Raw genomic sequence first — 27184 nt, 5'->3', positions numbered from 1 at the left:
GGATAGGGCGTTGGACTGGGACGCAGAGGACCCAGGTTTGAAACCCTAACGTTGCCTGCTTGAGCGCGGGCTCATCTGGTTTGAGCAAGGCTCACCAGCTTGAGCCCAAGGTCACTGGCTTGAGTAAGGGGTCACTCGGCCTGCTGTAGCCCCCTGGTCAAGGCACGTATGAGAAAGCAATCAATGAACAACTAAGGTGCTGTAAGGAAGAGTTGATGCTTCTCATCTCTCCCTTCCTGTCTGTCTGTCCCTATCTGACCCTCTCTCTGTCTCTGTCTGTGTCTGTCACACAAAAAAATAATTTTTTTTTAGGGTGCCTACTCGCGCTTTCACATACTTTAATAGTGAAAACAACCTCATGGTCTTCTTTCAGTGGAGAATTATTAGCAAAAGGATCCTCTGATATTTTTTCTCCAGCATAGAATAAACATCTTTTTAGATACCTTATCCTTTTCTAATATGTCTCTGCAGCAAGGTGGTATCACCAAGCACACCATCAAAATAAAAATCTGTTCATCTGGATGCAGGCTAAGTGTGGCTAGTATTGAAATCATACTGCAGCCTCAAGCTAAGAAGAATTAATCGTCCTTATTCTCTTTTAAAGCATTACAAAATATCCAAAAAGTCGTAACTTACATCATAGATCGTGGTAGTTGGGAAATCTCTTATCCAGTCATCTCTTGTACTGATTATCTAGAGCAGGGGTCCCCAAACTACGGCCCGCGGGCCGCATGCGGCCCCCTGAGGCCATTTATCCGGCCCCCGCCGCACTTCCGGAAGGGGCACCTCTTTCATTGGTGGTCAGTGAGAGGGGCATAGTTCCCATTGAAATACTGGTCAGTTTGTTGATTTAAATTTACTTGTTCTTTATTTTAAATATTGTATTTGTTCCCATTTTGTTTTTCTACTTTAAAATAAGATATGTGCAGGTGCATAGGGATTTGTTCATAGTTTTTTTTTATAGTCCGGCCCTCCAATGGTCTGAGGGACAGTGAACTGGCCCCCTGTGTAAAAAGTTTGGGGACCCCTGATCTAGAGCAGGCTTCCCCAAACTATGGCCCGCGGGCTGCATGCGGCCCCCTGAGGCCATTTATCTGCCCCCCCCCCCCCACACACACACACACACTTCCGGAAGGAGCACGTCTTTCATTGGTGGTCAGTGAGAGGAGCACTGTATGTGGTGGCCCTCCAACGGTCTGAGGGACAGTGAACTGGCCCCCTGTGTAAAAAGTTTGGGGACCCCTGATCTAGAACCCCCACACTTCCAGTGTGGGACAGAACACATGGGCACTGTGCGTCAGGCCTCCGATGTGTAAGTTCGCAGTAGAACAGGGAAGTTACCACCAGCAGCAAAGCCCATCGTGTCCACTGACACACACAGAGAATGCTCCTCTGAGGTTTCAGGAAGTGTTATCTTAAGGCCACAGTGCTTTCTTTTTCATTCTTCGGGATTGTAGTATTTTAACTTTTTGTGTACATTACAGCATAATTCTAATTAAAATCACAAAGAGTAAAAGTTCTTGAGAAATATTCTGATTCATTCTCTTTCTTTAGGGAGAATTAAAATCATCCCAGACATCTGATGTTTTTAAAGTAAGCATGAATCAGCTCCCACTGTTGTCATAATTTATGTGGTCTGGAATAAAGCATGAATCTCTCTACCAAAGCAACTCCCCAACACGAGGACATGGTCTAAAATATCTTACGGCAACATTACCAGGTAACAGATGGTTCCATAGTTGTAGCTAATGAAAAGCATAATTTCCTATTAAGTGCATCAACGAGATTTAATTGTATTTCTTGTGCACCCTATTTGCTCGTGTCCACTAGATGGCACCATTCTCCACATTCTGAGACAAATTTGAAGACAGTTTAACAAGCAAACCATTAAGGGATATGTAACTCACTAGGTATACTGAGAATTCGCAAACGTACAGACATTATTCTTACTCGGAAGGCATCCAATTTCGATGCATTTTCCGAAGTGACTTTGGCACTTAAAGCCCTATGGAGGAACCTCCTACAGTTTCACAGATCTTGTCAGAGTCAAAACTAGAGGCTAGGCAGCCCTGGCCAGAGAGCTTGCTTAGTTAGAGCATCATCCCAAAGCACAGAGGTTGCCAGTTCAATCCCTGGTCAGGGCACACACAGGAACAGAAGTGCCTTTCTCTCTCTCCTGCTTTCTCCCTTCCTCTCTAAAGTCAAAGAAAAACAAAAACCCTAGAAGCCAGGTATCCTTACTCCTGGCAAACTGTTAATGTAGCAAGTGGGGAGAAAGTCCTCTATACCCGGACCCTCTAGAGGACAAGCACCCTGAAGCCCAGGCAGTGACCTTTCCCCCACTCTGCGCCTTTCACATAGTGAAATAAATACACGTTGAAAGCACAAAAGAAATGTCTTGGGCAAGCAAAACAAAGGAAAACTAAACAAGCGGGACTGCATCAAACTAAAAGGCTTCTGCACAGCAAAAGAAATCAACAAGATGAAAAGACAATGCACTGAATGGGAGAACATTTTCGCCAAAATTTATAAAGAACCTATAAAACTCAACACCAGGAAGATAAACAATCCAATTAAAAAATGGACAAAGGACCTGAGTAGTACTTCTCCAAAGAAGACAGGTGGCCAACAGGCAGATGTAAAAAATGCTCTTTGTCATTAATCCTCAGAGAAATGCAAATTAAAACCACAATGACTTATCACCTCACACATCAACAACAACAAATCAACAAACAAGTGCTGGTGAGGGTGTAGAGAAAAGGGAACCCTCTTGCCCTGCTGGTGGGAATGCAGACTGGTGCAGCCACTGTGGAAAACAGAATGAAGTTTCCTCAAAAAATTAAAAATGGAACTGCCCTTTGACCCAGCCATCCCACTTCTAGGAATATATCCTAAGAATCCCAAAACATAATTCAAAACAATGTATGCACCCCTGTGTTCACTGCAGCATTATTTTCAATAGCGAAGATCTGAAAACAGCCCAAGTATCAGTGGACGAGTGGATTAAAAAGCCGTGGTACATATACACAATGGAATACTATGCGGCAGTAAAAAAAAAAAAATCTTACGGTTTATTACAGCATGGATGAACCTGGAGTTTATTATGCTAAGTGAAATAAGCCAGGCAGAGAAAGACAAACATCATATGATTTCATTTACATGTGAAATCTAATGAACACAGTAAACTGAAGAACAAAACAGAAACAGAAGCATGGACACATGGAACAGACAGACAGCTGTCAGAGCGGAGGGTGGGTGAGGGAACTGGGTTAAAGAAGGTGAAGGGATTAGCCAAAAAGCAGATACACATAACACATAAGGTGGCAGAAGCCAGAGGGAAGTGGAGGCGGACGTAGGAGGAGGAAATGGAGATTGAAAGAGACTCTGCTTCGGGCAGAGGATGCCTGATGCAGGTGTGTAGATAGTGTAATATCAAGTTGAAACTTGTATGGTTTGGTGAACCATGCCAATCTAATAAATTAAAAATAAATTAATTCACAAAAATGTAAAAAAAAATTTTTGAGCCCAGCTCCAAAAAAATTAACTCATCAAGGATAACAGTGGCCTGACCAGGCAGTGGCACAGTGGATAGAGGACCCAGGTTCAAAACCCTGAGATCACCGGCTTGAGTGCAGGCTCATTTGGCTTGCGCATGGGCTCACCAGCTTGAGTGTGGGGTCGCTGGTGTGAGCATGGGATCATAGACATGACCCCATGGTCGCTGGCTGGAGCCCAAAGGTCGCTGGCTTGAAGCCCAAGGGGTCACTTGCTCTGCTGTAGCCTCCCAGTTAAGGCACATATGAGAAAGCAATCAATGAACAACTAAGGTGCTGCAACGAAGAATTGATGCTTCTCATCTCTCTCCCTTCCTATCTGTCTGTCCCTCTCTCTGTCTTTCTCTGTGTCTCTATCACAAAAAATAAAAATAAAAAAAGAAAGAAAAAAGGGTAACAGTGACCTTAACCCTGGACAGAAACTGATCACATTTGTAAGAAACATGAATCTATGTTTCCCCAAAAAAATCCATGTTTCCAATTTAGTCACATTCCTTTGTCTTCTCTGGAGGTTTTGAAACTATCTTACACAGAAGCTCCAGTTCAACAGGTTGATGGAAATAAGAATAAAGAAAGGCCTGGTTCAGTGATTCTTAATCAGGTTGAACCTCAAGTTGATCATCTGCGGAATGTCTGTCTACAAATGACCAATCTTGTACCTAATGCAATGTGAAGGAGGTACATTCATATTACCATTGCACTTCAGAATGTTACATTTATCTTCTTAGACCTCGCATGTTTTTGGTCCCCATTCAGCCTGCTATATATTGCTTAGTTTGTGCTCCCTAAGTGCAGCGCTCTGCCTTTGCCTCATAAACTGAGTTTGCCTCTGAGCACCTTTCCAATGTCTCAGGTTCTCTGTGAATTCTGATGCCGTTATTCCGTGGGTTGGCTGCCCGATCCACCTGGAGATCTCACACACACACACACACACACACACACACACACACACACACACACACACACGATGCCCGCCTCTGCTTCCCGTGCAGTCACCAAAGCCCCTGATGAAAATGTTCAGGCTTATTCTCCATTACCCGGAAAGAACAGTTATTTTAAAATCAAGTTGCAGCTGTTTCTTTACACTTATATTAATTTTTAATGACAGCTTTGGCCAAGAGTCCTAACTAAAGTAAAATAAGCCAACTTTCTAGCAATTTTTTAAAAGTATGTGATATAGTAAGGCTACATTATAATCATTTCACTAAATTTGTAAAACATGATCATGCCGGCTTTCCTGATAGAAATAAAGTCTCCATTAATAAAGCAAAATTAATCCATGAGACATGAATAAAACAAACTTCTTCATTTGCTTGTCAGTAGCAATAACAATTCACGGAATGCCCATGTCTATGTTAGAAACTCATTTTTGCTTTATGTTGTTTTTACATTATCAGTGGTTCTCCTAGTGGTTAGGGGAACTTGTTAGAAATGCAAATTCCTCCCCCCCCCCCCCACTGTATCAGAAACTGTGAGAGTGGATCCTAGCAGCCTGTATTTTTTTTCTCTTTCTTATTTTTTCTTTTATTTTCCCTTCTTCCCTCCCTCCCTTCCTTTCCCTTTCTCTCTCTCTCTCTCTCTCTCTCTCTCTCTTTAAATTTTTCTGAAGTGAGAAGCAGGGAGGTAGAGAGACAGACTCCCGATGCACCTGACCAGGATCCACCAGGCATGCCCACCAGGGGGCGATGCTCTGCCCATCTGGGGCATTGCTCCATTGCAACCAGAGCCATTCTAACACCTGAGGCAGAGGCCATGGAGCTGTCCTCAACGCCTGGGCCAACTTTGCTCCAATGGAGCCTTGGCTGCGGGAGGGAAAGAGAGAGACAGAAAGGAAGGAGAGGGGGAAAGGTGGAGAAGTAGATGGGCGCTTCTCCTGTGTGCCCTGGCCAGGAATTGAACCCGGGACATCCACACACCGGGCTGATGCTCTACTGCTGAGCTAACTGGCTAGGGCTGCAGTCTGTATTTCAGTAAGTCCTCTAGGTGATTCTGATGCCGACAAAGTTTGGGGAACACTGTCCTAAATGTACTTGTTCTTCCCAGGCACCATCACAGTTTTCTCTAGGTTTTCATGGAGCAAATGGTCAGCTGAAATCCTCTTGGCCATGTTGTTTAATTTTTTAAAAATCTTAGATGTTTTCAATGAAAGGTTACATGCATAGACATGAGAATCATCAAGTGAGATCACAGCCTTTTAACTTGTGATTTTTAGTCTCACTGTTTAATAAAACAAAGTTTTGAACATCACCCGTGTCCTGATTCCACCTTGACACTTATAGCCAAATGGATTAACCCCTCTGAGCTTCAGCTCTTAGGCTGTAAAATGGGACGGGGAGGACGGGAAGGAAGGGATAGCATGGGCCTCCGAGGTTGCTGTGAGGATCACATGAGAATGTCAAGTGCACAGCACAATGGCTGACACATAGTATGAGATCTCTTGCTATTTAAAATAGTACACTTATCATTTTCAAAAGTAAAGAAGAGATTTTTAGTTAAAGATACAACCGAGAAAATAAAATGATCCTTACCTTTGATATCTAAAACTAAATTTGGCTTCAACTTGCTATAGATCCGGCCGTCTGACTTCATGCTCCAGAACTGACTGTCGGCATTCTGGTCGAGGGCCAGGCCCAGTTTAGAGCCAGAGGTGACCAGGCTCCCCACGATGGTCAGGCAGCAGTCTTCCGCGATCTGCGTAGTGCAAGACACAGTATCTCAGAGATGGATACACGTCCAGCTATCACCATCATCGGTTACCTGTTTAAACTAATTTGTAAAGTCATCCTAGATTCCAGATTCATTGTTTCCACATGAAGCATTTCAGCTTTTAGCCAGGGTATCCAGATCCAACAACAAACACTGATGCCCTGTAGTTCAGATGAGTGATGGCAAGTCGTCTATCTGGCCCACTGTAAGAGACTTCTGCCCTTTGTGAGATGCTTCACCAGGAAGAGAAGCCTGAGGACACAGACACTGCCCACCGCGGCCCCCTCCCTCCCAGGCAAGACCACTCCACGGCTGTGCAGCCACCTCTCCCTGACACAGTCGCCCCTGCTCGGCCCGACTCTTCCAGAACACGGCCACACCTCTAGTTTTGAAGGCTGTTGGCACTAAAGTGGCCAAAAGGCATTTTGTCATTTTAAAACTTGAAATTCCATGTATTAATTTTTCTTGTCTTTCCCTCATGACAAATGTGAAATTTTCTAAAAATGTCATGCCATCCGACTATAAAAAAAGAAGAAAGGGCCAATGCAGTGAAGTGTGTTTTCAAGCAAAAGTCTTCTGGGTCCTTCTCTGAAGTGAATCTAGCCCCTCCTGTGTAAACGGTGCTCAGCAGTCCTGCGTTCCAGGACACACACACCTGGCTAAAGACAATGCTTACGGAAAGTACGCTCTTCTTCCTTGAGATGAACGATTGTGTCACGCTAGGATACTTGACTTTTTCTCATTGACCCACTGAGTTCAAAATTGTTAAATGACATCATTAAAATATTTGTTAGAAATAATTGATAAAAGGCTCCATTTTCTGGAATTGTTTAGGATAATTCAAAGGCGGAATTGGCTTTTTTCTGCCTCACCATTATAGCTTGGCTGTTTCTCTGTGTAAGCTTGTCTGCTCACCGGGAGGACGCCTCTCCCTCAGGCACTGCAGACCTGGCTCACAAGCTTTTCCCAAGGCTGCGGGCCTTGCTGACTCATGGGCCACAAAGTTTAGGAAAAAAAAAAATGAGGAGCAAATAGTCAAGCTCGTAAAATAAAAAAGTTATAAAGAATACCTACAATAGAAGCATGAGCTCTTCTCATAAAAATCTTACTACATTTGGGCCTTAAATGTGTGTTAAGGCAGGAGTGATGAGAGAGGAGATGAGGCATTTTCCATTTTGCAAGGCGTGACCATTGGAAAATGGACTGTGTCATACACAGGGTGGTACTTCTTCACCCTTCGTTCTAGTCTATGAGGTCCTCCAAAATGGGAGCAAACCCAGAGTGACTGGTGTTGTTAACATTGGGGCTTATCGTTAATTTCTACACCTAGCAGAACTTAACTATATAATTTTCTATTACGATATAAAAATCAGAGTAGATATACTCTATCTTGGATCATTGTTAGAGTTAACCTCCCAATTTATGTTTGTAGACTGGTTCTATAAGAGCTAAGAAATATTTTCAAGGAAAACCTTCCATTTACTTCTGAAAACACTCTAGGAATCATGAAATTGTATCACCCTGAAAGATGCTGCCACAGACCTTTGCCTGACCCTGAGAGCTCACCCTGCATTTGATGCATCCTTCTTGATAAATCCAAATCTGATCATCTGCACCAACATCCTCCATGACCTGTATCCTAAGAAGCTTCAGATCTTCTAAGTTTCCATTGGTTGACATGAATAACCCTGTTGCTTTGTTTCGAAGTCTGAAATAAATTCGTTTCTAGAAGACAAAAGCCCCAGCAATGATCACACAGAAGCTGTACTGTCAGAAGCACTGGACAAGCATCAGTAGCAGGGGCAGAACCCGGGGTGGGTTGGACTAGGGATGATTACTACAACCAAGAGTCTCAGAGGCTTTAGGATTTTCTCGATGAGAAGATTCTGATGACATGTCAGAGTACTTGGGGCAGGAAGCCAACCTGTGGACACCCAGCAGGTGGGACAGGCCATGTTCTGATGTCAGGTGTGACAGCATTTCTGAAAGCAGTCACCACCTCTCAGCACCAGAAACAGACCAAATTCAGAAATTCGAGGTGGGGAAGGGAGAGGCAAATTTCAAACTTAAAATTAAAATTAAAAAGTGGAATTACATGTAAAAAACGTTTCAGAGAAGAGTCTAGTCAAAGCATGGAGGAGAAAAAATAAAATACCTGATTAAAAGGTCGTAGAGAACCTATTTGGCGACAACCACTGAATTCATACCAGTTAGGTACTTCTGCTGGGGACAGCAGGAACTGCCGACCCCTGTAATTGCCATATTCATAAGTAACCCATCTGGAAGAGAAAAGTAGATAACCACAAGTAAGTGGCAGTATGCATCTGACAGTGAGCCCCAATTATATTTTTAGAATGTTGCCAATTTTTAGACTGAGCTTTATATTTTAAACATGCTTGGGGGGAGCACTACCTTATCTTCTAAAACATGTAAAACATCCATTTTTGACAAATAGCAAAATGTTGGCATTTATGCCAAAAAGATTCATTCTTGAAAAGAAATAGGTAAGTGTTCCCCCCACTAAGGCAAGGAGATCTTTTCACAGTGCAGCCCACTATTCCTATGAGTTTTTCATAAAACTTTTCCAATTGTAATAATGGCTCTTTTATTTAAATAGTTAATACTTGTAAAGTTCTTATTGCGTGGCAAAGGTAAGTACTATTATAAAGGTTGGTTAAATAAAAATCACTCAAATTTTTGTTTAAAATGAGAGTAATCTTCCTCAATTCAGAAAACTGCTAACAATCCTCAGGCCCCCAGAGCCGCTGGTGCCCACAGCTGGGGGTGTGAGGGTCCGCACACAGCCACATGCCAGCACCCCAACCGCCTTCCTCTGGGCACATGTTAAATCAAGGAAGAATGCTCTGAACTTTTAACCCTGGAACTCTAAAATTAATTAAAACCTGCTAAAAAAAATCACCCATAATTCTAGCACCCAAATAATTGTTTTTAAAATAGCTATACATAGTCCCCTCTAATATTTCATGTATATATAGTCACACCTGTAGTTTTTGTGAAGGAAAGAAAAATACTTTATTGAAAACATTTATTACATTGATAGTTCTCACTCGTTTCTACATCTTACTTAATGTCACAGTTATTCGAGGTTGAGAACAATCTTCCTGCACTGACCTGTCCCTGTCCTCCCCCACTCCCCGGCACGGAACACCCGGCCCTCACTCCAGAATCAAGGACTTGGTCTTTCGAAGTGAAAGAAAAACGAGCTCTGTCTTGCTTGCTAAAAAAGTGCTCAATTTACTGATGGCTGCTTGGCAGAGCACCATAACGCGCCCTGGGACTTGGGGAGGTATCAGGCACAGCCCTTCCCTGGAGTCAGCTCCGAACCTGGAGGGAGAGAGATGCCTCATGCACGGCTCTTCCCAACGCGGACAGTACACTGTGAAGGTGCCTAAGTAATAACCCTTACAGGAAACAGGGAGCATATACCTCTTTGTTTACGGTAATGCAGGAGAGAAAGAAATGGGGCCAAACTTAATTTTTTAAAGTCAACTCTTCTGCTGAGTAAACAAGTAGGTGACTCACTTACATGCCACCGTTCACTTGAACTGAGCGTATCTGCGTGTTGAATCCCAGGGATCGGAGGTTAACTGTTTCTGTGTTAAGTTCGATCTTTTTTCCTTTGAAGTCTTCTCTTTCAAAAAGAATAATCGTTGGTTCAGAAAATTCCTGTGTGGGAACAAAAGTAATGTTCCATTCCCCATCTTTGATAACAGTTTGAACTTATATGAAAATCATCTTTGTTACATGACAGAGCACAAGACCTGGCCAGGCTTGGCCTGTTTAACTCCTTTCCCGGGAAGTCTAGCTGTTTTAGACACTCCAAAGCTGGAGAGAGGAAGGAAGGAGGGCCAGGAAGTCTTCCTACTGCCTAGAAAGGCAGATAAATGGCAATGGTGTAATAGATGAGAGATCTCGCAGGCACAAATGCCTGGAATATCAACACGTCCAGTGAATTTATTTTCAATCCTTCCACTGTCTATTGGGGTAAGGAGGGGCTGGGACAGGAAAGCTATGGGTGTAGATGGTGAGGGTCGGGGGGCTACTGCCGTCTTTGGGGTCTAGAGGTACAGTGGAATTGCTACGCAAGGGACCTTCCCCGTGCATGCATTTTCAACTGTCTTTTTTTGTTGTTTTAATTGTCAGTAGATGATAGTTCTGTGCGCTTGTGCTCCCAAGATTCCCTGTAGGAACACTGATAGCAGGAGAGAGAAAAATACAGGAGGAAAGCCTTATGTTCAAACTGTCATTTATTTTCAAATTATAGACCCTCATGACCCTAGACTTAGCTCTAATGATAATGATCCTAAAATCATAAATGATACATCAAAAATTCCCTACCTGCTTCAAGTTTTGTGGCAAGGGTGTGGAACTCACGGCTTCATTCATGTGAATGTGCCCTGACATGTAGACTCTGTTCACCAGTAAACAGAGCAGATTAATGTGCAGGGTGGTTTGTGTGGCATCAGGAAGCTAATGAAGCTTACCACAGCATGCGTGTTTCACCACTACTATTTTCACATCTCAAGAAGGCCAACATTTTAGTTATTTGAACAGGCAGGAAGGGATGAGATAAAGCCAAATCACACATGTTCTTTCTGCCTTTAAAACTATAAAACCAACTACATATGTGTAAAGCTTTTCATGAGTGACCAGCTACCAAAAGCTAAAATATTTCCAAAACAACACACTCAGACTGCCATCTCTCTGAACATTATTTTCCAGTTCTGTTCTATTGAATATTGCTTTGACTACATCAAAATTAAAGATTTCTGTTCCAAAAGGCAGACTATAATAGTCTGATAGTTCACATACGTGAACTGGAATTCACATACGTGATAAACTGGGAGAAGTCATTTGATCACAAATCTCTAAAACAACAGAGTAATAGATTTTAAAACTCTAAGTAAGGAGTTTCTGCAAATCAATAACCACAATTAAAGATACAGGAAATTATAAAATAAAGAGCTGAGTAAAAATATAAACAGGCAATTCACTGAACAGAAAACCCAAATGACTAAGAAGTATATGAGATACCACCCTCTTTACTAGTAAAACACTGAGATAATACTTTCTACCCAAATCCTTCAAAAGTTAAAAAGTCAGGACACTCAGCAATGGCAATGAAGTAGAAAATGAACCCAGGGAAGTGGCAGAATCGGGGAGCACTCAGAGAAGCTGCCCACTCCTGCACGAAAACCCAGCAAACCCAGCCTTTACTGTATATGCCTGAGACTCCCACACTGGCCTGTGGGGGCACACAGGTGAGAATTAAACAAGTAAAACACAGTGATAGAATAGAATCAATGAACTAGATTACATATAGCATAATGGACAGCTCTTAATATTTTTTAATGTAAGTATTGAGTTATGTTTATAATGCAATGAGAACGATAGCATAATACTTTTTTGAAAACATGTTTTCTGAGACTATGGAAGCTGTATTCCACACACCTTCGAAGGGGCGTCTGTAAAGGGGACAAGAATAGAAATAAGAATCAAGTGTGAAACAAAAAAAATAGGAGAGGGGCCTAATCCGTTAGGGAGTGAGCCAGGACCCAGTCAATACTGCCCGGGAGCCTAACGAAACAGTAAACAAAACAGCTCACGTGTTAAAGAGCTAAAAAGAAACCAAGAAGTTACAGAATAGGAAGCTCTACTGCATCTATTTTCCTTGCCTCTCACTTTAAGCCCTGAGTATGTCTACCTGCTGGCTTTCTGCTCTGACCATCACCTGTGTGAGTCATGCATCTCTGTAAGGCTGTATTCACACTGACATACTTACAACATCTATAAAACGAAGAGACTTCACACTCGTTCCAGGTAGGCATCCCATTGCAGAGAGACATGGATACTGGCCTTCTTCCAACACATACTGGTTACCAGAGAAATTTTCTCCATCATATGCAACCCAGCTACAGTAGGAAAAACCACACACAAAAGTATAATACGTGATTTAAGTATTCCTGTTCAAGAAATTTGATTTTTAGAGGTAGCTTGCATTAAAATGAACACAATGCTTGTGGTTCACAGTGTTCTTTCTTTCTTCAAAAATGTCTGGACATATTTTTTGCATTCACTCTTGTGGCAAATTCATAGTAAGTCAGTTGTTACGCTTTGCATTTGGGAAATAAAACTTCTCTCTCAATGAAATGATTCATGTCTTTACCTCTCCACCTCCCAACACCCCTTGCTCCTCTCAGGGGTGCCCCAGGCTCCCAGCCAGGTAGTGCTATCAAGCCCTGGAGTGCTCTGGATAATCCTTCAGCCTTCCTCGCTAGTCAGTCACCTGGGTCCACCGACTTCCTCCTAAAATTCCTCTCACATTCCTCTACCCTCCCTTCCAACACCTCCACACTGGGCCAAGAGTCAAAACACCACAGTGACTTAAATGAGTCACTCAGCCTCTGGGCCTCAGCCTTATTGATAAAATGCCCACTTACCATGCTTGCCTGGGAGAGTCTTTCGTTTTTGTTTTTTAATCTAACAAATGCTTATTGAGGACTAATTGTGTATCAGATACTTTTCCATCGCTGGGGATAGAGCAGAGGCCAAAACAAAGTCCCTGCTAGCTTGAAGTTTACATTCTAGTGAGCTGAGACAGACAATACTCAAACAAAAAAATGTCTGATGGTAATAAATGAAGCCAGGTAGGCAGGAAGGAGGAGCCTGGCCAGAGGTGGAGGTACGTGCTAATACATGGTGCGGGTTTTACTGTAAATCTGCATTTGAACGCAAAGCCAGTGCTCTTTCCACTCTGCCATGCTAGGCGACATGATGGTGCTATTGAGACCATAAACAATCTATACGAATAATGGCAACTATATGAATAATACTGGAATATTATTAGACTTCATTCCTTATCACATCTGGCACAGGTTGCTCCAAGGGTATCCTAGAAAGTGGAAAACCTGGTTCCCATCCCACAAAAGAGGGGTCTTTAATGTCTCCAACCCACGCTGATCTCCATACCCTCCGATGTCCGGCACTCACTGAAAAGTATACTTCAGGACTTCCAGGGCCTTGCATTTGGTGGTTTCTTAGGGGACCCAGCACTAGCGTGTCACTCAGTACTTGCTGATGCTGAGGTCTATCTATCTTCCCAGCAACCAGGCTCTGCCAGTTCACTGGCTGCTTACCTGCCTCCTAAAACTCGGCATGACTTGGTAGAAAATGAATCATCAATTTGACTAGTTGTTTCTTCAAAACTTTGACTTTGACCTTGAAACTGTGGTTCCGAAAACAAGTGAATCTTTGAAAAAGTAAATAGAAATAAAATTATTTTGTAAAGACATTAAGACAATTTGCATTTGAAATGATGACCCAAACACAACCTGTTCACTCTTATTACAGTAAACTAATATGAATTTTATAAATCCTTTAATTTTCTACTTTTACATAAATGATCAATTAGAAATACTTTGGCTGTACCACTCCCGATGGCTTAATTTCACTCACAGAGACATCAAAGGGCAATCCAACCACAGAGGCAGCCTTCTCCAGATCACCCTGTCCTAACAAGCTGTGAGGCATTTGGAAGCTTTATTGTGGCCAAAATTAATTGTTCACCAGTTCTAACATTTACAAGAAACTATATTTTGCAAACGGTATAGTTTTCCTCCCTCTCAATGGAAGGCACTTGCTAACTTATTAGAATCTAGTGTATGCCAGTATCGGAGGCCACAGTGATGTTTGTGCCTCTATAATTATGGCTGTCTGAACACCTCCATTAAAGACCCAAATAACAAATGTAACACTTCCATTGATGTAGACAGTCAGCATGCAAAGGCTTGAGAGAGAGACTATATAAAGGGAACATATAAAATGTTTGTCTAATGCAGACACAGCAAATATGAAAATTCATTGTACTGTTTATCACAATAACTATATGTATTATTTAAAACATCAGTTTTGGTCTATTCATGTAAACTCTAACTCAATAGAATGATATAAAATTCAATAATACCTAGAGAGAGCATTTTATAAGAAGTATTTAAATATGGGTCAATGTTATCAAGCATTAAGAAATTTAAGTCTAACTTTAAAATGCAGTTATGCATTCAGGCACAAAAATGGGTAAAACTAACAAAATCTTCCAAATGTCTGAAGTTTTACATGTAAATTCAGCTTTTCAGTGGCTAGTCCCTAACTATAAAAAATAGGGTATTTTTTTAAGTTACCTGATTTTGTCTCCTTGGGCCAATGAAAGAATCCTAAAAAGTTTTAAAGGGAAGAGAAAAGGAAATGAGTAGAGCAGCAATCTTTAAAAACATTTTTCTTCCATGTTAGCACTTCCTGTTAAAAATGATACCAGCATAGCTTCTACAGTGTTGAGTATTACATGAACCAGAAGCACACATTAAGGAAATCCAGAATTCAGTTAAATATCCTCATACAAAAATATGACTCCTTACCAAACAAATGGGTTGAACAGAAGAAATCTTAGAATTTTTTCCTCCCCAGTCCTCAAAAGTGGTATAAAAGCCTTTATCCAGTATATACTGCTCTCCTGTGAAGTCGGGATTTTCATAGGCTACCCATCTAAAGAAACAAAAACATTGATTTGTTATATAGTAGCTCATAGTTTATATATACAATAAAATGATCACACACCTTTAGCTAACTACGTATCCTATAGAAACTTTCGTTTGTTTTACTAACCAGCAATCTTAGTAATTTTCCTGATTCACCATTAATCGTTTAGGAGCATGTAGATGTGTACAGATGACAAATCAAAGAGGCAAGTGAAAAAGTATCTTTATTGGGCCTTTTGCTATGCTCACTTATCCAGTCCTATACCTTGAGGAAGCTCCAGGGGAATTATGTTTATATATATTTCTTTCTAATTTGATCATAGGAAATAATTTGGACCTTATATAGCTGTCAAAGTTCTTTTAGTAGGCAAGTTAGAATTCTCTTTGTTATCAACATTAATTTTTTTCAGAAATACAGTACTATAGGAAGCTATGTCTCTTGTACACAACAAACCACACTGAAAAAAAGTTGACAGAAGAAATACATACTTAAAAATAAAAAACAGCTAAATAACTAAAATTTTGTTTAAACAGGATTTCCAACATCACACAGCTATGTAATAAGCAAAATTGAACACATGCTCAGAAATACTAAAAACAAATCTCTTTGAAATGCTTCCATTTATCTTTTAAATGATCTACACTCAGAAAAAAAAAATCAACAAAACCAACTTATTGGATGCTATTTCCTACCCAAAGATAAAGTCTTTGAGAAGGAGAAAGTTTTCCAATTCTGTTATATTCAAGTGTCTTCTCCTCAGTTAATTCATGGCCTTATTGATCCTCTCATAGATTAAGGGAATAAGACCTATATGCCTGTGTACATACTAAGAACTTTCCAGAATGCTTTTACATCTATTATCTCATTAATGATGTACTGATTTTTCTATTTTATAGAAGGGAAAACCTAAAGACACAGAAAAGTTAATTCATTTATTCATTCAACAAACACTGACTGCTCATTCACCATGTGTGAGGAACTAGATTGACAATAGGTATGCAAAAATGAAAAAGACAAAATCCTTGCCCTCAAAGGCTCACAGATGAGTAAGAAACATCACATGGAATTATTTGTTGGTGAAGTGACTTGTCCAAGGTGACACAATCACTTAGTGTCCAGGGATGACTGAACTCATGATTGAGTCCCCTGAGGCTCTCCAGGTTCTCGTCAGTTCACAACCTGAACCGCCACTTGCCCTAGAAAGTTTCCTAAGGATTCAAGCCATACTTAAAACAGTCCACACACTTCATCATTGGAACAGATTACAATTTTACTATCTAAGGGGCTTAACTTAAAAACTGAACTACAGTCATTACTAGGAAATGAACAGCCATAAAGAAGAAAAAGAACCCTGCAAAAGTCTCCTGAGATGAGTAGCTCAGGACAGCTACCATCTGTACTCTAACTTCTGGCGATTTGCATAAACAAACCGCTATAAGTACTAGTCAGTCTATTTCAGAGAAGAATGCCCCCCTACTTCAGCGCCTCATTAGCAATTTAAAAAACTTATCCTTTAACATTGTGAGGTGAGGAACAAGTAGACCTGGTTCTAGCTGTGGTCATGACAACTGACAAGAAGCCACTCACCCTTTGTGAAAGCTTGCATAGTTTCATTTATAAGTCAGGGGGTTCCTGTATTAAGTGCCGTGCCGCCTGAGACTGTACCACGGGTGCCTGTGCGCGCCCCCGCGCCCCTCCCCCCACCTTTGCTGTGCAGAGAAGCGAGAGCAGGCAGGGGCGCGTGCATGACTGTGTGGGCGGGAACAGCTGCATGGCAAGAAAACCTACAAGACCCAGGGCTTAAAAAAATTAAACAAGATAAACTCTTACCAGAAAAAGATACTCCTGGCACGACTCTGGTCTAAGGTAGAGGAAAACAAAAGGTTACAAGGCCTTTTTGCTTGGTTGTTTGACTTCAGTGTTGGAAGGGGAAAGGCAGAGAGGAGGAGAGACCGAGTGTGCAGGAGAGATGGCAGCAACTGAGCGAGTCTCTGAGGAAGCTTTATCCAGTACTTTTTTACTAACACGTACAAGTACTTTCCTATATCACTAAATTGCATGTAAGAAAACACCCAACACACAGGTAAACCAAGTAGTTCACTGAAGTCAAAACAAGAAAATCATTTACGATTTTACTTGTACTGACATTTGTGTTGATGCAGCCCCCAGATGAATGATCCACGAATATGAGGGTAAAAAACCCAACACTCATCCCGACCAGGTGGTGGCGCAGTGTATAGAGCATCGACCTGGGACGCTGAGGACCCAGGTTTGAAATCCCAAGGTCACCAGCTTGAGTGCAGAGTCATCAGCATGATCCCAAGGTCGCTGGCTTGAGCCCAAAGGTCGCTGGCTTGAGCCCAAAGGTCACTGGCTTGAGCAAGAGGTCACTGACTGGGCTTGAGCCCCCGGGTCAAGGCATGTATGAGAAGCAATCAATGAACAACTACAGTAATGCAACTACAAATTGATGCTTCTTACCCCCCCCCCCCCAAATAAACAAAACCCAACACTCGGATTTGAGATCTCTGGTATACCTATGATACAGAGTCTACTTATACTCGAGACTCTTAAGAAATTTCCTACACTCCTTATTGTCCTTGTATAAATGTATTCTGTACACATGAATCAGCACTTCTTGTTTATAAGGCTGGTGGGGGTTGAGGGTGAGAGGTGAGTACAAGTGCTAGCAGGTCCCAGCCTGCTAGAATCACTGCTCGGAATTTAAGGGCTGCAGGGCAAGCCACCCTCTGTGGACGGGAAGAGGAAAAAAGTTAAAACAACAGGACTTTAGTTTTTTAAAAAGTAGCCATTAAAAAAAAAAAAGTATTTGAGCAAGAGCATAGCATAGAACTAGAAATTGATTAGCAGAGCTGTGTAAAGGAGGCCCGTGTGATAATCCAGTAAGAAACGGAATGGAGTTCCTGAAAGCTCAGTTGCTGGATTCATGAGTATCCTTCCTGAAGACTGTACTTGTTTAGGGCCAATAGTAAGTTTACCACCTCGGGGATTTATTTCCCATGTGATAGTGAACTTCTCGGAAGAGACAGAAGAAGACTCTCAAATCTTTTTTCAGACTTTGAGTTCCATACCAAGAAATAAAGGATGAAACTGAAATGCTTTTTTTTTACCAAAAATAATAAAGTCAGTAAAATAATTTTTCTTTGAAACTATTACAGACAAATAGGTTTGTCTTCTTCCCTCAAATCTTGGCAGCCTCCACCTTCCCATCCCCTGGGGCCCACCTCCAGCGCTAGTGCCTCCAAAGTCTTCCCTGAGTTCAAGCTGGAAAATAATCTCTCTGTGGTGGATTCCCAAAGCACTTAATCCCTATGTCTTCTGTAATAATAATTATGTTTTATACAAATATTATAACTTCTTTGAGGACATAATATAATGCTGTGTACATAACAGACCTCAATAAGTATTTGTCGAACGAGCAATGAAATATGAGGAAGCTGCTAGCAGGGGTAAATACAGAAGAAGCCTTTCTACAACCATCGAGTTTGAAAGGAAGTGGTGTGTGTACGCACACTCCCGTCAACTTCCCCCAATACCAAAACAACTGCTACACCCAGAAAAAAAAAGTGTATGCCAGGAAATGCGACTGGAAATGACTAAAAATAGAAACACATAAAAGCAACATTTTATGGGAGAAAGTGATTTGAAATAAAACAAGGGCTGGGTAAAAAAGACAAACTTGCTTTGGGTACAGTAACTCTACTTATGCTAACAGCATAATCCACATTAATGTCCCAGGAAATTCTACCCAGCACCCTCTTCTTGGGTGCATGACTGGGTTCTGACTAATTGGACCAACACACCTGGGAAGGATCAAAATGTACAACTGCTTGCTCACATAGACCTGTGAGCTGTAGCTTCCTTCTAAAAATTAACTTTAAAGGCTGCGGCAATATTTCAGATGCCTTCTGCCATAGATACCATTCCTTTTATCTCTGGCAGATTCTAGAATGTTAGGGCTCCAGAGCAGACCCAGTAGAAAGCATCTCTTTAGAACAGAAGACCCAGAAGTCCCTAATGTCACTCTGCCAAGATGGAGCCACAAGCAACAACCGACACAAGAATGTGGTGAACATGACTCACAGTGGAAGCACAGCACGTCACAGACACACATCAAACAGCCAGGGCTTGTGGAAGGCCCCACGAAACACAGTGAAGTTGAGGTTTTACGATTCAAATGGCCTATGTTATTATTTATGGCATAAAAAAACCTAACATCAAGCACTTTCAACAGAACCAATGAAAAGATTTCACTTAACCATTTAAAATAATCTTACTCATAACAAATTGTAACTGACATCAGCCTGGATCATAAGAATAATCGCAGAACTGCTTTTAATAGACTTTTTTTTTTTTTTTTTTTTTTGCCATCCAGTGTCTGTGCTCATTCTTTCTGATTTTCCTCAGAAACTGCTCACCCCAATCATACATAAGCAGCTCCGGTGAGACTGAACCTGCCTCTGAGCTCCAGGGGTGGGCACACACAGCCACAGCCATCGCCCTGGTTACAGTGACTGATTCAGGCAGGTACACATGACTCAAGCCTGCAGCATCAAAATCACCCCTGGCACTTTTGTGGGAAAGAGAAGTTCTTTTCACTGGAAGTAATGAGATGGGAGGACAAACACCAGATGACACTGCCACAGGCCACCAGGCAGACAAGGCCTGCCCCAAGTGAGGCCGACACAGAGAAAGCCCAGGCAAGGCACAGAGACACCAAGTTCTGATGACAGTGTCTGAACCCCTGTATCCAGCCAGGACTGAAGTATTATCTTCTCCCGGAAATTTCAGTTATGTAAGCCAACAGATTCCACTTTTATCGCCCGCGCCCATCTAGGTTGGCTTGTGGCCACCTGCATCCCAGAGTCTTGACTAGTCATCTTTCAATAAAAACTTAGTTTAGCATTAACAAAGCATTCAATTGCTAACTCCAGTTACAGTGAAACAGTTTTTATGTCAAAATAACAGTGAAGAAATAAAATAGGGCAGTTGTAGAGCCACAGGATAATGGAATGAGACTTCGTCCCAACCTCAGGTTTCTAAAGTTAAATAACTGTCACTATTTGATTCCCATTGTAAGAAATTCATGAGATCTTTCCATGCAGAATGACAAGGAAAGTGCACCTGTAGATTTCTATCAGAAAACCCCAAAGCCTACTCCAGTGTTATACTACACATGAAAAAATGTTATACGAGGAAGAGTTTAAAATGCAGTTATGAAAATATTGTGGCAGTAGGTATTAAATGACTGATTTAATGTTTAGTTTAATTCTCTATGTCAGAGAAGGTATAAGTTTAACACAAGCCAAGGTGAAACCCATGTTTAAAATCCTGACTGAGTTGCCTGACCAAGCAGTGGTACAGTGGATAGAGTGTCAAACTGCGGTGCAGAGGACCCAGGTTCAAAACCCTGAGGTCTCAGGCTTGAGCGTGGGCTCACCAGCTTGAGTGCAGGGTTGCTGGCTTGAGTGTGGGATCATAGACATGACCCCATGGTCATTGGCTTGAGCCCAAAGGTTGCTGGCTTAAAGTCCAAGGTTGCTGACTTGAGCAAGGGGCACTCACTCTGATGTAGCCCCTCAGTCAAGGCACATATGAGAAAGCAATCATTGAACAGCAAAGGAGCCACAACAAAGAACTGATGCTTCTTATCTCTAACTTCCTGTCTGTCTCTCCTATCCAGCCCTTTGTCTCTTTGTCACCAAAAAAAAAAAAAAAAAAAAAAAAAAATCCCAACTGGATCATTTCACTTACACTCCACTCAGTACATTAATAGATTGTGTCTTCACTCCATATCCGGTCTCCTTTAAATTAGCAACAATTCCTAATACATCAATACTGGAACCTTTGGATCCAAAGTTTTTTTCACTGTACATTATCATGTGAGCATTTGAAAAATCCTATTGAGGAAAAAAAGAATGGAAAATTCAAAGGCTATCCATTTATTGTCCCAAAACACTAAGTATTAGCCAGTAGCTTTTCTTTAACTTACACCTAATATAGGTCGTAAAGACTGAAGTTCTCCATTGTAACCTCCCCAACCTTTCCAGTCCTTGTATTCTCCTTCTTCAAGCAAGTACTGATGACCTGTAAATCCAGGCTTTTCATAAGCAACCCATCTGCAGCAGAAAAAAACATGAAGTAGTCATTCTCAGGGGTGTTAAAATGTTTCCAATGTATATCTGTTTCATTGACAAATACAAATAGCTATGAAGCTAGAGATGGACTCATACATTATGACCACTGGGATTCTTCTCTAAAATTAAGAAACAGAATGGCCCCAAGAAAACAATTTTAGAAACATACAACAACGTTCTGTAAAGGAGGATAGGAGGAGAGACTGAAAATGTGTGTGTGTGTGTGTGTGTGTGTGTGTAATAAGAACTGACTCAAAAGGACATCAGCAAATAAAACTGGATATACTATCTTCAAATGATAATTGAAATATTATGTAGTTTTGGCTTGCGGTGTACACTTCCACAGGAAATGTAAAGATCTATAAAGTGTAAAATATGACCATTACAAGAAAGCAAACTAACAGTTCAACAGTTTGGAGCATGATATTAATAAGCATGACTGCAGATCTGATCAGTCTGAATGGGCCAATATATCAGCCTTGCCCAGTGACGGACCCCAAAGCAGCCCACAGATTGCTGCCAAGTCCAGGTCATGACTGGCTGAGGAGAACACGTTTGCCATTGTCTCCACCATAAGATCTAGAATGATCTTGGGAGAGGGGAATGTTTATGACTGGATTACAGAGGGAAAAATAGAAATTCTTCCAGTTACGCCCATCCACTTACATGCCTCTGAGAACTTTCACAGATCCCACAGATGCCAACGGCAACCGTTCCTCTCCAGCGGTTTCTTCTGTTTCACTTCCTTCCATGATAAAACTGCACATTTCTGTTTCTAGTTCCACACATTTTCCCTCAAAGAAAGGCTTTTCATAAATAACTACCTGTAATGGAAATGAGATATACCAGTAATTTGTAAGAAGTTAAATATTATAATAGCTAAACATTAAATCAGTCATTTATCAACACTAAGTCCTGGAACAAAAATTAAATTAAATTTTTCTCATCATACTTTTTAACAATTAAGTAAATAGGCCCTGGCCAGCTGGCTCAGCGGTAGAACGTCGACCCAGCGTGTGAAAGTCCTCGATTTGATTCCCGGCCAGGGCACACAGGAGAAGCGTCCATCTGCTTCTCCACCCCTCCCCCTCTCCTTTCTCTCTACCCCTCTCTTCCTCTCCCGCAGCTAAGGCTCCACTGGAGCAAAGTTGGCCCAGGCACTGAGGATGGCTCCACGGCCTCCACCTCAGGCGCTAGAGTGGTTCAGATTGCAGCAGAGCAAGGCGGGGGTGGGGATGGGGTGGTGGTGCTCAAGGCAGCAGCCATAGGATCATGTTGATGATCCCAGGCTCAAGCCAGTGACCTAAGGGTTTCAAACCTGAGACCTCAGCATCCCAGGTAGATAGATGCTCTATCCACTGTACCACCACCAGTCAGGCTAAATAATAGTATCTTGTAATTTTAAAAATCAGGATTGTTTTTTCTTGACATGGTATAGCCCAAAGCTAAGATTCAAAGATAGTTTATAAATAATTGGTTTTTGTTTTGATATCTTCAAATTTTCTGGTTCTTTAGTTTGGCCTAAGTTGTTTTAAAAATTAAACACTCTATAGATCAAAGTATGTCACAGATGTGAGAAGCAGGAAGAGCGTTTTGGAGGAAAAAGAACTTGTCTTGAAAGTTTGTTTCTGGCTGTCTGGCAAGCAGCAACAGGCCCTGCGATTAGCCAGTGCAGCCACACATGGTAAACGTGACATGACAATGAAACTGTGAGCCACGGCTGCACATGCTGTTAGCGACAACCAGCGCCACTGGCATCTCCGCCAGCCTGAAGCATGGCACGTGTAAGTTGGGAAAACATTCTCTGGCTGCAGTTATGTTTTATGGAGGATGAACTATAAAATCACAGAAGTATTCTCTTCAGAGGGACAGAGCAGGAGTAAGATTTCAAACACACAGTTTTACCTTTGGATCTGTAGGGAATTCAACTTTACGTCCACCCTGAAAAGAAAGTAACACAGTAAGAAAAATAGTTCTTTGCTGACATATTACCTTTTAGTATTTTTTATTTCTTTTTTTTTTAGATTGTATTTATTCATTTCAGAAAGAAGAGAGAGTGACAAAGAGTGAGAAGGGGGAGGAGCAGGAAGCATCAACTCCCATATGTGCCTTGACCGGGCAAGCCCAGGGTTTCAAACCGGCGACCTCAGCGTTCCAGGTTGATGCTTTATCCACCAGAGGTCAGGTACCTTTGTGTATTTTACGTGGCAGTTTATGGTAAGCCATCGAACCTCACAGTGAGAGTATACACTCTAGTGTTTAAATTTACACTGAAACGGTTCTAAAACAACCAGCAATGCAGATGAAGACATGAGGAAGGCAGTCTAGAGCAGTCTCACACAAGTGGTCTCTAAGATGCATCTACATCAGGGGTCCCCAAACTTTTTACACAGGGGGCCAGTTCTCTGTCCCTCAGACCGTTGGAGGGCCAAAGTATAAAAAAAACTATGAACAAATCACTATGCACACTGCACATATCTTATTTTTAAGTAAAAAAACAAAATGGGAACAAATACAATATTTAAAATAAAGAACAAGTAAATTTAAATCAACAAACTGACCAGTATTTCAATGGGAACTATGCTCCTCTCACTGACCACCAATGAAACAGGTGCCCCTTCCAGAAGTGCAGTGGGAGCCGGATAAATGGCCTCAGGGGGCCGCATGTGGCCCGTGGGCCGTAGTTTGGGGACCCCTGATCTACATGTTAGGTGTGTTTTTTAACCCAGTAAGTTTTAGTTGTTGTTTTTAACTCAGTAAATTTCTCAAAAAAAAAAAAAGGCTTATTCCTCACTTCACTTAAACAGCAGTCCTAAGACCTGACATCTTGGGGCCCAAACCCTCCCAGGCAGCAACCTTCACTGCCTGAACTCACTGGCCCTACACTGTGCTCAGCTCCAGCCCGGACGCCAGCTCTGGGCTGCCTGTTTCCCCCTTCCGGCCGCTCCCAGCCAGCCTCACCACCGTCCGCTTGCTGCTTGGCCCCTGCAGGCATTTGATTTTGCAATCCATAGCTTGCCAACTGTTGGAAGTTCACATAAGTGCACAATATGATCTGCAGGACTCTTGAAATAATTAAATGTTTAGGGAAAATTTAAAACATCCCAAAGGATGGACCTAGGGAGGGTTACATATATAGTTTTTTATAGTAAAAACTATTTTAATTTTTTTATAATAAGAACTTTTTTTATATATAATAAAAACTTTTTTAATTCCCTAAAACTTACTAAAAATAAACCATAGAAAAAGTATTTCATAGGAATATTAAACAGGGTAAGAGCTCAAATCAGCAGTGAGAAAGGCAGGGGGATATTTGTCACCAATATACACTTAACAGCTTTAAGAAAGGCTCAGCCAAAGATGATCAAATGTACCAAATGAACTATAATTATAAAGAAACGTGGCTGATTTTGTCATCAAACCAAAGCCAGTATAACTATCATGTATGTATTCTTCCCCAAAGTAATCCTATTTAAATGCCATAAAATTCAGTTTTATAGATTATCATTGAAAACTGCCTTGTAAACCAAAAGCAATTCTCTGATACATTCACAAAACTAACAAAACCTTGTTCTTTGAAAGTGGATTTGATTTTAGAAAAAAAAAGCCCCAAATCGTTTACATTAAGACCAGCAAACATATAGGTAAGTAAACCACAAGCTTTGGCAGAAGGGATAAAGTTAAAGTAGTTATCTTCCTGAACTTCTCATTTATTTAAAACTGACTCAAAAGATAACTGCAAAGTGGAATTTTAAAAACTTGTTTGCAAGGAGAGCCCCTCCCAGGCCACACGTATTTCGTGAGCACCTGCTAACACTGTGGCACACTCTGTGCTCCACACAGGGGCCCGGACAGTGGCAGCCTGAGTCCTCCCAAGGCTCAGCGTCTAGCACCAGAAACAAAGAACAAGGCACCGCACGAGGGTGGGGCACAGGAAGCACAGGCCCCTTTCTAAGGCAGATACTCGGGAAGAAGACAACATGCATTTAGACATGCAGCCCCAGTGCCCCCAAAGCCTCCCCCAGCCCAGGCTCCTGTCCCTGCAATGGGCTGGTCCGCGGTGTCCCTGCTTTTTCCCAGTTACCCTTTCTATCATTTCTATCTAGCAGTAAGTTCCATCTACCGCATATGTTTTTAAAAGTATGCTTTGTTGCTTCAGAGTCACATTCTGTGAATTATTGATGTTAGGCTGTCAAAGAATCACCAGCTCCAAGAACAGTCTGTTACATGTCATTTTTACCATTTTCAGAGGCCGCATGGATCCAATGTACGCCACTTCTGTATTCCAGAAGGATAAGTCGGGGTATTCACCAGGCTCCAGGATAAAAGGGACGCCCTGAAATCCAGGTTCTTCATAAATCAGCCATCTAAATGAGCAGCAAGGAAGGAAAGGAACAGAGACAGCTCATCATCTGTTTCAGCGGTACACAGGCCCCCACCAATGAGCAAGGAAGAGAACAGGAGAGGACGCAGACAGACCTGGATGGTGTACAGTTACACTCGGGGCAATGTTGACTCGAGGAATAAACCATTACTTGCGCCTCGTCCAAAGAGTCTTTGCTTATCTCCTTGGCAGGTTTTGTCCACTTATTTTAATTTATATTCTAAGTGCTTCAAAGTGTAATCATCTCTAGTACTTCCAAGTATTAAAAGTACAGCTGACCTTGGAGTCAGGCCCAAGTGTCAACTGCAGCTATCTTGTTGCTCTGTGTGTATTTAGAGAGGCCCCAGCCAGGAAGTCTCAGGCTGTGTTAAAAAGGCAACATCTCATATGTAACCAAAGAATAGGATATTCCACTTACTCATTTGTCACAGTGTCAAAAATTACTAACAGCTAACATCCACCCAGAGCTTAATAAGGAATGTCACCCAGAATTTCATCCAATCCTCCTAACAAGCTATGAGGAAGGAGAACTATTGTCCCCATTTTACAGAAGAGGTTAAATAAATTGCCCAGGGCCACACAGCTGTAAACACCAAGTGCAGGGCCATCTGGCCCAGGCTCCTAATCCTTTTGTGAGGGCAGTTTTTCTCATTCCAGGGGTGCATTTCACAGTGACTCAGGGTCACCACTGTGAGTATGACAATGCACAGTGCTGTCCTCCCGGGCCCTGAAGATCTGTAAGGCTACTTACTCCTTTGTGAGTTCTTGAATTTTTATGAATTTTCAATACCACACCCTTTTATTAGGCTAGTCACTTCTGCTGTGGCCAGGGGGCCGGAGGCCCCACCCTACCCTAATGTGCTGGAGGCCAGGAAATCATGCCTGTTAGAGCTGTTTCTAAAGGCTGGGCAGCGCCTTATCAACTCACTGGCTCCTGGGAGGGTTGCAGGGCGGTAAATTAGCTGGAAAAGTGACTTTTATATTAGAGGTGTTATATGCCATCATCATAAACAAATACAGGATTTGTGGTGAACACCTCCACTATCCAATTCTCAGTCAGTCTTGCCAATGCCCAAGCTGGGGCTCTCCACCGTGTTCCCCAGAACACCATTCCAGAAAGGGGATGGCTATAAATGAAATTGCTTAGCAACAAATGCATCCACATCTCCTTCTTTGCTTTCCTCTTGCTCCCAATTTTGGCCCGAGGGCACATTTTAGGTGATAGTTTTTGTTAAAAATTTCCCTGGATAAATCAGTAACTTCTTTAGACTCACTAATTACAAAGGGATTTACAAACAAAATCCTACCGAAGACTTGTCAACACACACACACACACACACACACACACACACACACGGATGTTGAGAGGCTGTGTGTGGTGTCTGTGTGGGGGATCAGGATGAATCTAGTGCTGGAAGTTAGGGTATCAGTGGTAGTGGGAGCAAGGGCACAGCCAGGAGGAGGCATGTGACAGGCTTCTGGGAGACTGGGCAGGTTCTGATCCTTGATCTGGGTGATGATTACACTTGGAAAATTAACTCAGCTTATACATTTCTGATTTGTTGTAAATCTTTGTGTACAAATGTTATATATATTTCAATAAAAAAATTAAGAAAAAAAATTAAGGAAAAAAAAAGAGGCTTATCTTTAAAATACCACTGCCATGGCCCTAAACCAGAAGAAAACAGAAGCTAAAAGAATGGTTTCTCTAACCCTCCCTACTGTTCACAGCAGAATAATTAAGGGTGCATTACACATTTTTAGAGCTCAATGCCCTCGGGCATGCCACACATTCATACCCTAATAACGGCAGCTCATCATAAATTGTG

The 27184-nt window shown here is 41.8% G+C and overlaps 1 protein-coding gene across 4 annotated transcripts in view; it reads right to left on the bottom strand.

Moving 5' to 3' along the window:
• The window catches only part of CRYBG1 (crystallin beta-gamma domain containing 1), a 212794-nt gene that overhangs the window by 2623 nt on the left and 182987 nt on the right, over nucleotides 1–27184 (bottom strand). For all 4 annotated transcript variants that reach the window (XM_066248546.1, XM_066248548.1, XM_066248549.1 and 1 more), the window contains 13 exons: nucleotides 25212–25338; nucleotides 22877–22912; nucleotides 21638–21795; nucleotides 20827–20953; nucleotides 20589–20734; nucleotides 14693–14819; nucleotides 14459–14491; nucleotides 13418–13530; nucleotides 12064–12193; nucleotides 9808–9947; nucleotides 8416–8539; nucleotides 7827–7985; nucleotides 6083–6245 (listed from right to left, as the gene is read on the bottom strand). In XM_066248546.1, coding sequence (XP_066104643.1) covers nucleotides 6083–6245; nucleotides 7827–7985; nucleotides 8416–8539; nucleotides 9808–9947; nucleotides 12064–12193; nucleotides 13418–13530; nucleotides 14459–14491; nucleotides 14693–14819; nucleotides 20589–20734; nucleotides 20827–20953; nucleotides 21638–21795; nucleotides 22877–22912; nucleotides 25212–25338 — 1583 coding nt within the window. The remainder of the gene's footprint in view (nucleotides 1–6082; nucleotides 6246–7826; nucleotides 7986–8415; nucleotides 8540–9807; nucleotides 9948–12063; nucleotides 12194–13417; nucleotides 13531–14458; nucleotides 14492–14692; nucleotides 14820–20588; nucleotides 20735–20826; nucleotides 20954–21637; nucleotides 21796–22876; nucleotides 22913–25211; nucleotides 25339–27184) is intronic.

The sequence above is a fragment of the Saccopteryx bilineata genome, chromosome 12 (genome assembly GCF_036850765.1).
Source record: "Saccopteryx bilineata isolate mSacBil1 chromosome 12, mSacBil1_pri_phased_curated, whole genome shotgun sequence".
NCBI classification, from domain to species: domain Eukaryota; kingdom Metazoa; phylum Chordata; class Mammalia; order Chiroptera; family Emballonuridae; genus Saccopteryx; species Saccopteryx bilineata.
This window is presented reverse-complemented; position numbering and strand designations above follow the sequence as displayed.